Source organism: Budorcas taxicolor, chromosome 1 (assembly GCF_023091745.1).
Source record: "Budorcas taxicolor isolate Tak-1 chromosome 1, Takin1.1, whole genome shotgun sequence".
Taxonomy (NCBI): domain Eukaryota; kingdom Metazoa; phylum Chordata; class Mammalia; order Artiodactyla; family Bovidae; genus Budorcas; species Budorcas taxicolor.
Window position 1 is genome coordinate 158,814,908 of NC_068910.1, and position 11,051 is coordinate 158,825,958.

The 11,051-nt window shown below is 37.5% G+C and overlaps 1 protein-coding gene across 1 annotated transcript in view; it reads left to right on the top strand.

Annotated features, from left to right (window-relative positions):
* Positions 1–2,657, top strand: part of SPATA16 (spermatogenesis associated 16) — a 272,485-nt gene extending 269,828 nt beyond the window's left edge. The window contains 1 exon segment of the mRNA XM_052645324.1: positions 2,535–2,657. Within this exon segment, the coding sequence (XP_052501284.1) occupies positions 2,535–2,657 (123 nt within the window).
* Positions 2,658–11,051: the final 8,394 nt, after the last annotated feature.

The window sequence follows — 11,051 nt, forward strand, 5'->3', positions numbered from 1 at the left end:
TATTATCAAGAAGTAAAATTACTGAGGGTCTACCATATCCTAGGTATTGGGACTAAGGAACACCATGGACCTAGTTGCCTGCCTTACTGCAGCAAGCCCAGACAGGAAGGTGGATACTACATAAATCATTATAAACAATTAAGAATTAAAGTAGGAAAAGAGGTGAATGGACTGCTGTGGGAATATGTTACTGAGAACCCCAACCTAATTTGAGTCATCAAGGAATATGTCCCTGAGACACTGATATTGAACCTGAAATCCAGAGGATATGTAAGCGTTCCAATGACAGTATTCCATCAGAGGGCATAGCATTAGGAAAATCAAGAGTGCATAGAGTGCTGCATGGTTGTGCTTAGAAAACTGAGAGATATATCACAGGGCTAAGGCAAATGGAATTACAGGAGACAGAATTAGAAACACAAGTGTAGTGTAACCAGATCACCCAGAGATGTGTAGCTCATGTTAAGGACTTGGGAATCCATTTAGGCCGTTAAGCAGGGCAAACTGTGATCAGATACACATTTTTAAAAGATCATTTGAGTATTATTGGGATAATGGGTTGAAAGGATAACATGTAGACAGACCAGGCAGGAGGCGAACACCTAGGCCAGGAGAAGCATGCATAGAGTCTGTACCCTAGACCTCCCAGGGTAATTCAGTGGTACTCTCTATTCAGTTAACATATCTTGTGTTTCTTCTTTGTCTTTTCTAATGAAAAGCAACCCAGTTAGTCAACACTGCTCTTAATAAACAGAATTTTCAAAAAAGATAGCAGCCACCCAAAAGATATTTTAAAACTATTATTTTTCTGTAGGACATGTTTTTTGTTGCATTGGGTTATAATTTTAATTGTATTGGGGCTAATTGCAGTCATTATCATTATAAAGAGCTTCAATTTAGATGATACATTTTCAGTGCAAATAACTTGAGTGAGCCATCAACTCAACTATAAAAGTAACAGTAACGTGCCATCTGTTGTGTTTGTTTTGATTATGCTCTATGTTAATTTTTTACCTATGATTTTGGAATAAGTTGGATAGTATAAATGGATGGAATACATAAAATCGTGCACTGACTTCATGATAAGATTAAAAATATTCTGTCAAATCATTTTGAGGATTGCTGCAATAATCAGATATCATAAATTACACAAACTTTTGGAAAAAATTTACCTGAAGTACTTTTAGGTTTTCAAAAATAATTGTTTTCACATAAACAAGCTATGTTATTTTCTTATGGAAACCAACAGATTGTATGCATCACCTTGTGTGATATAAGACCTAACTATAACATATAGATGAATGCGACTATGTATTATTCTCTTTTTGACAACCTGAATTATCTTTTGGATATTACTCTGAATGATAAATCAAGTGATTCAAAAGTAGAGCTCAAAATTGGAAAATTGAACTTGTAAGTGCTTTTATCTTAAGTAGATGATATGTTCATACACCTTGAAGAGTAAGTGCTCTAGCTTTGAGCTAACTTTATGACAATAGGCTCTTCAGTGAGTGACTTTAGACTAATAGAATATGCAGGTCCTGGGAATCAGGGTTAAGTATGAATTGTTATTCATCATGAAAGCCCAACTCAACATATATGTAAACTGTTTTACTCTGACAAACAGCACAATGCATTCAACTGTCATTGAATAATTTTAAGTTTGCTTAGAAGAAAGACTAATAATTTATTTTTAATCACTATTTTCTATATATTATTTTATCTTATTTTTTTTCAACTTTTCCTTTTTATTTAAAAGAGAAATGGCTCCTGCTAAAACAATATGGAATATTCATTTTTCTCCCAAGTGGCCTAAGTGAAGTGAAAGTCGCTTAGTCGTGTCCGACTCTTTGCTACCCCACTACTATACAGTCCGTGGAATTCTCCAGGCCAAAATACTGGAGTGGGTACCCTTTCCCTTCTGCAGGGGATCTTCCCAATCCAGGGATTGAACCCAGGTCTCCCACACTGTGGGCAGATTTTTTACCAGCTGAGCCACAAGGGAAGCCCAAGAATATTGGAATGGGTAGCCTATTCCTTCTTCAGGAGATCTTCCTGACCCAGGAATTGAACCAGGGTCTCTTGTGTTGCTGGCAGATTCTTTACTAACTGAGCTATCAGACAAGTGGCCTAAGGGGCATACTAATTAATGTAGAATTACTGGTTTTGAGGGGGGTAGATTTTGTTTCATTCTTCTTTTAGATAATGGAACAATTTTTTACCAGTTATTTCTTTCTGAAATCCCTGGTTTCACTGACCATTAAAGACAGCAGGTAATGATACTCCCAAGTTCCATTCTCCAACATATAGGACCTAGTAGTAAATTCCTGCATGTCTTCTTCATGTTCCTAAAACAAAGAACGCTGAAATGGAAATCAAAAGGGGACTTTCATGTTTAATTGTATCTGTCACTGCCAGTTCTGTTCCAACCTTGGACCTGTATGTGCCATTTATTTTAAATTCCTCAGCATTTTCCTATATACACAAAACCTGGGGAAACAACAAACACTGCTGTATCTGTTTATTTCTTTCAGGTTGGACGAATTGAAGATTTTCTATACCAATTAGAGGATAGTTTCTTAAAAACTAAAAAACTGAGAACTGCTCGAAGGCAAAAAACAAAGATGAAGCGGCTTCAAACTGCACAGCAAAGCTAGTCACTGGGGAGCAGGCACCACCACAGAGAGACATCCCAGAGAAAGGGGCCGTGGCATCCCACCAGCCTGCCTGTGGCAGCCAGTGTCAGAGGCCTAATGCCACAAGGATGAGGTGGTGCTCCTCTTGGCAAAGATGTTCCACACTTCATTAATCTCAACTGGAAGCAATAAATGTTCTCAGCAAGTTTCACCTGACTTTTGTTCAAATTCATCTTAGCTTATCAAATAGCTTATCAAATAACCATTGCTGCCTCTCTCACCTGTCTTGTCCTTTCAGCACTGACTAAAGTGCACCAGGTCTACCCAAGTACATTTTAGTATGTGTGCCTGTTCATTACCAATCAGTCACATACAGATACAAATGCAGAAATTAAGAATTACAAAACTGATAACATACTTTCTTGCTTTTTATAGAGATTGCCAATGTAGTATGGTTAATATCAGTTATATCATTAAAATCTGTACTTTTTCCCTCTGGATCCTTCATATCCCCTGGCCCTTAAATCACTCAACTCATACACACGTATTGGACAAAGTAATGAGTCAAGAATCATTACTGAAGACCTCAGTTAACACCAATAAGGAGGTCTGAGAATAGAGTAAGAAGGTGGAACCCAGATTCAGAGTAAAATAAATAAGAAAATGTAAATTTTAAAAAGAATGGAGAAAATTAATAATATCTCAGAGTACATTAATAACATGAAAAGGGAAAAGAGTAATAAAATACTTAGTGCTGAATTTTTCATTATATGGTGAGATTGTAAAGAAATCAATAATTCAGCCTTAAGTGTATTTTAGATTTGTATAGTCATAATTATGTGAGATATATTTTGAAAGTTTGAAACAAATTATGACCTTGATTTCCCTGTAGACCATTTGCTTAATTCTTACCTTTAACAAAGAGTTTTTCTCTTTTCTCCCCCACTCCACCCAGAGATCATCATTGCCATCACATTCCCTCAGGTTAGATATTAATGGTAGTCAGTTAAAGATAGGGGTATTTAAGAAACTCCTTTTGGTTTCTAGACTCAGACCAGCACAGCATCTCAGTTCTATTCTTGTAAGTAGCAGAAAATAATTTCTTTCCATGGGCACTTGAGTCTGTAGCCAGATGTGGGAGTCTAAGACAAATGCTTCAGCCTCCCATTCAGCCACTTCTGCTGTTATCTCTCTTGATCACTGTCTGTCCAGGAATTTCCTTTTATTAAAAAAAATTATATATACACTTAATATATATATAGGCTTCCCTAGTGGTTCAGTGGTAAAGAATCCACCAGCCAATGGGGGAGATGCAGGAGACACGGGTCAGGAAGATCCCCTGGAGAAGGAAATGGCAACCCACTTCAGCATTCCTGCCTGGGAAATCCTATGGACAGAAGAACCTGGTGGGTTACAGTCCATGGGGTCACAAAAGAGTTGGACACAACTTAGCGACTAAACAACAAAACAATACACACACACACACACATCTGTACAACATCTCTAGGAGACAGTTTGCTGAGCTTTGAATTTTAACTTCAGCGTTAGGATTTTATTCTCCCAAAGAATGTCTATATTCTCTAACAGTTTTTGTTTTGTTTTGTTTTTCAATGTCTCAAAATCTTAGCAATGGCTATTCTGAATGGCCTATTGACATTCTCATTCTGTAGGTGTTCAATTGCTTTATTTTTGTTCTTCAAAAATTATTGTCCTCTCATTCCACAGTGCTGAAAGATTATATTTGAAAATAATACAGTTACAATTATTAGATTATGACCACTCTGTGACCATTTCCCCCAAATCCAATACTAAATATACACTGGTTGTTTTAGGCTTGGACTTGAGTAGGGAAACAAAGGCAGTTCTAATTGGTCTTAGAAAGGATGACTTTAAATGGGAATCAAAAAAATCAAAAAGAAACGTTTTTTGAGAAAAAAATTAATCAACATTCATGGCTCTTCAAAAGGGTATCAAATGTTTAGAATTTATAATACATATAATAGCAAAGTCCACAGAAATGAATTTTGCTCCTGGTTTCAATATTAATGTCAAGAACCTTGAATAGCAAAAATGTAGTATAATTCACAACACTTGGCCTCCCATTCCTTGTTTTTGCCTGCAGATGAAGGATTTGTAAAGCAGTATGGCATTAGTTTAAAAATTAATACCAGAGAAAGCAAAGTTTACAAAGTACTTTCAGAATACTTATATCAACTTCATAAGAATTTCATTGTGTGTGCATTTTCTCCTTTCATAATTGAGGAAATCAACCCAAAGAGGTTAATGCTTGCTTGATTCCAAAGACCTGTTCTGTCCCACACTTGCTATTTGAAATGTGGTCCATTGACCAGCAGCACAAGCATCACCAGGGAATTCATGAGGAATGCAGAATTTTAAACTCATCCCCAAATATACTCTATTAAAATCTGCATTTTAACAAGCTGAGTACTTTATACATGCCCAATAAAGCTTGAGATTTGCTCTTTTATCATATTGGAAAATACTTTCCTGTCAGTTCAAAATTAACACAGAACATGATGATGTAGCTACTCTTAGATTTTGGCCCTCAAATATTTCCTAATATAATCATTTCTGCAAAGGATCATACACCAAAAGAACCAGAAAGTTAAAGTTCAGTAATAAGAGGATATACGTTCTTTCTCTACCGTTTTACTCTAAGATTTTTATTCTGTAACTTTTCAAAAACATGAAGTGAAACAAAAGAAACACATAATGGCTGAAAAGAAGTGGTATACACTTTGTGATCAGACCAACTCAAATATTATTAATTGTGTAGCTAGTCCATGCTCTAAATACATCAACGGTTTCCTTTGTCTTCTCCTATTATTTCTCCTGTGTCCCTCCGACATTTGCTGACATGCATCTAGATGAGAAGCAGAACTCTGCTGATCTCTAGAGCTAGGGGCAACTTATCTTTCAAAATACCTCAACAGATTCTTCCCAGCTTGTCTACATTAAGGTGATTAATTCTGTACATAGGATATACTGGGGAGACTGCCACTGCGTATTCTTCTATAAGAAATAGTTCAGAAGTCCCATTGCCAAAAGGAAAAACCCCAAAGGCGGCCACCCATGATCACATGAAAATCCTCTGTATTCTGACCCTCATATTCCTTAATGTCAAGTACTTGATCATTCTCAACCATTCCTTCATCATCCTTCAGGGCATTTTGGTAATGTTTGTATGTGTAGGGTTCAGAATATATAACCCTGAAATAGGGTACATTGGCGTGTTTATTATTTTGAATTAACCAGTACTTGAGAAACTGCCAAATGCAAGAAGAACATTCTGAACTTCCTTTGTTCTCTCAAAAGTAAGAAATAAATTTCCCATATATGAAAGATTCTCTCTCTGTACCAGGAGATGAAAGACATCCTAAGGCATCCTTATCTTCAGAGTCTGAAATCAGGTCCAAGAAGGCAGTATTAAACAAACCTTGTTGCTTCACCATTTACTAACCCCAGCCCAAACCCTTCAGTCTTGTCAATTCTAAACAAATAAATCATTTCTTAGCCTAAAAGGTACAAAAGCTTCCTGCTTTGGTCACTTCTTTGAGTCTCATATCTTTGTGAGGCTCCAGCATGCACAGATGTAAGTTAAATTTGTTTTTCTCCTGCTAACCTTTTTATTACAGGTGGATCTGAGTCAGCAATGGAGAAGAAGGAAGTTATTTTTCCTCCCCTATAGATGTTTTCTTCAGCTTTTCTGTTCAAACTTTTCAAACCTAGGGAAGTGGTGAGAATAGTACAATATATACTCAGCCATAAAAAGGAACAAAATTGTGCCATTTGCAGAGACATGGATGGACCTTAAGATTGTCATACAGAATGAAGTAAGTCAGAAAGGAAAACAAATATTATAATATTGTTTATATGTGGCATCTAGAAAAATGGTGCAGATGAACCTACTTGCAAAGCAGAAATAAGAGTCACAGATGTAGAGAACAAACTTATAGCTACCAAGCTGGGGAGAGGTGGGATGAATTGGCAGACTGGGCTTCATACTGTGTATAAGATAGATAACTAATGAGAACGCATTGTATAGCACAGGGTACTCTACTCAATGATGTGTGGTGATCCAAATGTGAAGGAAATCAAAAAAGAGTGAATTTATGTATACATATAACTGATTCACTTTGTTGCACAGCAGAAACCAACACAATATTGTAAAGTAACTATACATCAATAAAAAATTTAAAAAGAATAGTAGAATATAACGTGCACCCTTCACATAGATTTCCCCAATTACTAACATTTTGCTTCAGTGTGCATTCTCTGTGCTCTTCTCTCCCTCCTTCCCTTCAAGTAAAATACATTCCACAGAAAAACCAAATTGTTTCTTTTAATAGAATTACCTTATTGTGAATGCACTATGCTAATTCCCCCATGCGCAGATCTACACTTGTTCTCTGCATCAAATTAACCAAGTTAGCAGAGCTACTTATAAAGTGCTGGGGGAATGGCTATGGACAGCACACGCCACTCAGTTCCTGCCCTCCTCCTCACTGCCAGTCTTTCTGGAGCCTTGCTTTGATGACCACAGCAGCATTAACCAGGGACAGGGTCCTTGAAGAAGGAAAAGTAAGTCACAAATGCTTTTTGTTACTTGCTAACAGAGTGTTAGTCACTTAGTCATGTCAGACTCTGTAAGAACCCATGGACTGTAGCCCACCTGGCTCCTCTGTCTTTGGGGATTCTCCAGGCAAGAATACTGGAGAGGGTTGCCATTTCCTTCTCCAGGGGAATCTTCCCAACCCAGAGATCAAACCTGGGTCTCCTGCATTACAGGCAGGTTCTGTCCTATCTGAGCCGCCAGGGAAACCCAAGGTACGGCCTCAGAACTGGTAATTCATAATTTTATATATCTTCAAGTGTGGCCAATCTTTACTTCTTGAAATCAGATGTTGCAGTTTTTGAAAACAGCCAGATGTTACTAAGAACCCAAGTTGGTGACTAAAGAAAACCTTCAGCTGTCATGTTACTCGGCGCCCCTGCACATCTCTGAGGTAATGACAGGCACAAAGCAACCACATTGAAATAAGAGGAGGTTACCATGTGACTCCTCTGAAGAGAACCGTGTGTACCTTGATATCTACCTGCTAGTATGTTTGTTTGTTTCTATATGCTTCTGATGGAACAGAAAATTGGATAAACTTTAAAACCTCTCTAGAAAGTGATTTGGCAGTGTGTATCATGAGCCCTAAAGATATTTATACCCTTTGCTCCAGTAATTCTACTTTTAGAAAACTATACTAGAGTTTAGTTTAGAATAAACTTTTATCTTATACAGGTTATAAGAGAAAAATAGAAAGGTATTCATCATAGGGCTTTTTTTTTATGGAAAAATAAAATGAACTCAACTGAAATTTTAGATTATAGAATAAATGATTGATGACAGTCTATCCAATGCTTAAACTAATAATAGATAAAAATTTCATAATATTAAAATAAAAAAGATATAAAACTATATAAGCACAACTATAACTAGGTTTGGAGAAGGCAACGGCACCCCACTCCAGTACTCTTGCCTGCAGAATCCCATGGAAGGAGGAGCCTGGTAGGCTGCAGTCCATGGGGTTGCTAAGAGTCGGACACGACTGAGCAACTTCACTTTCACTTTTCACTTTCCTGCATTGAAGAAGGAAATGGCAACCCACTCCAGTGTTCTTGCCTGGAGAATCCCAGGGACAGGGGAGCCTGGTGGGCTGCCGTCTATGGGGTCACAGAGACGACTGAAGCAACTTAGCAGCAGCAGCAGCAGCATAACTAGGTTATAAAATATATACATATAAAGACAGGCAGGAAATACAAGAAGATTTAACAATGGTTATCTTTGGTGGAGACAGTTATGGGTGATTTTATTACCTTTTCCTTAATATTATACAATAAGTGTATGTTCCTTGATGATAAGGAAAAATCTGTAAAAATATTATTATTTTGTATCATTCTGCAGAGAAAGTCCAATTGGTATCACCTTTTCTTTGCCTGTTTACAATAAAAAATTATATTTTCTGAAACTTGCATCACAGATAATTGCTGTTGCAGAGACAGAAATCAGTAGAAGCACTTTATTTGCAGAATTCTTTGGGGCATAAAAATTTTTATGACTACCTCCAAACATTTCTGGGACACACAGTTCAGAAGGTTACAGAAGTAACTATTACCCAGAGTACCAATTATGGTGTTTTACCACCCTGTAAAAATAAACTGATACCACCTGTGAGTTGTCCCTATCTCCCTTGCTTGTCCTTTTCTCATAACTTTCTCCTCTGATTGTTTTGTTTCATTCTTTCCCTGTACTCACAGGATATCATCTTATAAAATATGAGATGATCACAGACAAAAGTCCTTTAAATCAAAATGTATTGAAAGCTGAGAGACCACTGGCAGAGCAAAGCTTTGATTTACAGTGACTTGATTCACTGAGATGGGGTGATGGAGTCCAAGTTCAATCAGATATTTCACAAAGTTGCCTGATCTACTCAGCAGTTCCTGGGCTCTCGGGACACGGATACAAAGGACTATTGTGCAGCCTTGACAAGCAGTAGATTGTCAAGATGTAATAGAATGTAATGACACACCTGGGGCAAGCACCTATTTTTGACAAGTTATCAAAGGGAGGGAAAAATCAGAAAACAGACCCAAAGAGCAGTCCCAAAGTTATAAATGTAAGCACAGGCTGCATGTGCCTCAATGAAAAGAAGCCAGAAACACTAAGATTGCATGAAATAGGAGATTAAAATTATTCTCCACGTACATTATTTAATAAATGGTATGGAAACTTGAAAATTAAATATTGGATATGCTCTTTTGTTGTGATCTTCTATCGATCCAAGGCAATGTACAGAACTAATACATATTAACAGTCAAGACTTTAACTTTTTTCTTAAAAAGTGTTTAGGGAAATGGAAAGGCAAATATTCATTGAGAAATGGGAAGACTAAACCCTTGACATTGATAACAAGACAGTCTTTCTCTAAGTCTTGTTCATTAGCTTTACAGATATGAATAGATGTATCAGGTTATTTCTTAAAACCAGAAGAGGAAATTGGTGTAGGACAGCTGCTAGATGTAAAGCTCTAAGAAGAGTACCTCTCACAGGTACTGCTCTGTTGAAGTTAGCTGTCAATGGCTGTAATCATGATACAGAAAGCAAAATGGGTTTTGACTTTGAAAAACTGGGTTTCAGTCCTAGCTGTGTTGCAATGAGGGATAATCATTTTTTCCCTACCTAATGAGTTTTCGGTAAGGAGCAAATAAGACAATGAAATATTAACTGAGTTTTAAACACTGAAGCATTAATGCCTTTATTGACAACTCATGGTCAGCTAAGCATTGCCCTCTTTAGTCCTCACTACAATGCTGAGAGAGGAAATGATATTATGCCCTTTTACCTATAAGTAACCTGAGGACCAGGAGATGAAGTAATTCGTTAGAGCTAGAAAGTGGGAAAGCTCAAGGTCAAACCCAGACAGCTATACTCCAGAGGTGGGAGTTGATACATAGGGCACCTCTTTTTATCGTGCTTCACTTCACTGCACTTTATAGATACTGTGATTTTTAATAATTGAAGGTTTGCGGCAACCTTGTATTGAGCAAGTCTATCAGCACCATTTTTCCAAAGCATTTGCACACTTTGTTTCTCCGTGTCACATTTCAGTAATTCAAAATATTTCATACTTTCTCAATATTGTGCTGAGAAGGCAATGGCAATCCTCTCCAGTACTCTTGCCTGGAAAATCCCATGGACGGAGGAGCCTGGTAGGCTACAGTCCATGGGGTCGCGAAGAGTTGGACGAGACTGAGCAACTTCACTTTCACTTTTCACTTTCATGCACTGGAGAATGCAATGGCAACCCACCCCAGAATCCCAGGGACAGTGGAGCCTGGTGGGCTGCCGTCTATGGGGTCGCACAGAGTCGGACACAACTGAAGCAACTTAGCAGCAGCGGCAGGAGCAACATTGTGATATTTTTATGGTGGTCTGTGATTGGTGAGTGATTTTTATGTGACTATTGCAAAAAGATGACTCACTGAAGGTTCAAATGACGGTTACCAATTTTTAGCAAAAAGCATTTTTTCAATTAAGGGTATTTTGTTTATATAATGCTATTACAGACTACAGTATAAAGGTAACTTTTGTATGCACTGGAAAAGAAAAACTTTGTGTAACTCACTTTATTGCAATACTCACTTTACTGCAGTGGTCCAGAATTGAACCCAGGGTATCTACGAAGTGCGTTTGTATCACTTCTCTGCTTTATTCTTATATTTGTTTTTAAAGACTTGGTATTCCCTAGTAACATTTGCATTATGCACACCTGTGATTACCCCCAAAGTGACCCCAGGAGCTCCACTGTGTCCAATACAGTAGCGCTGGTCACAAAGCACTAT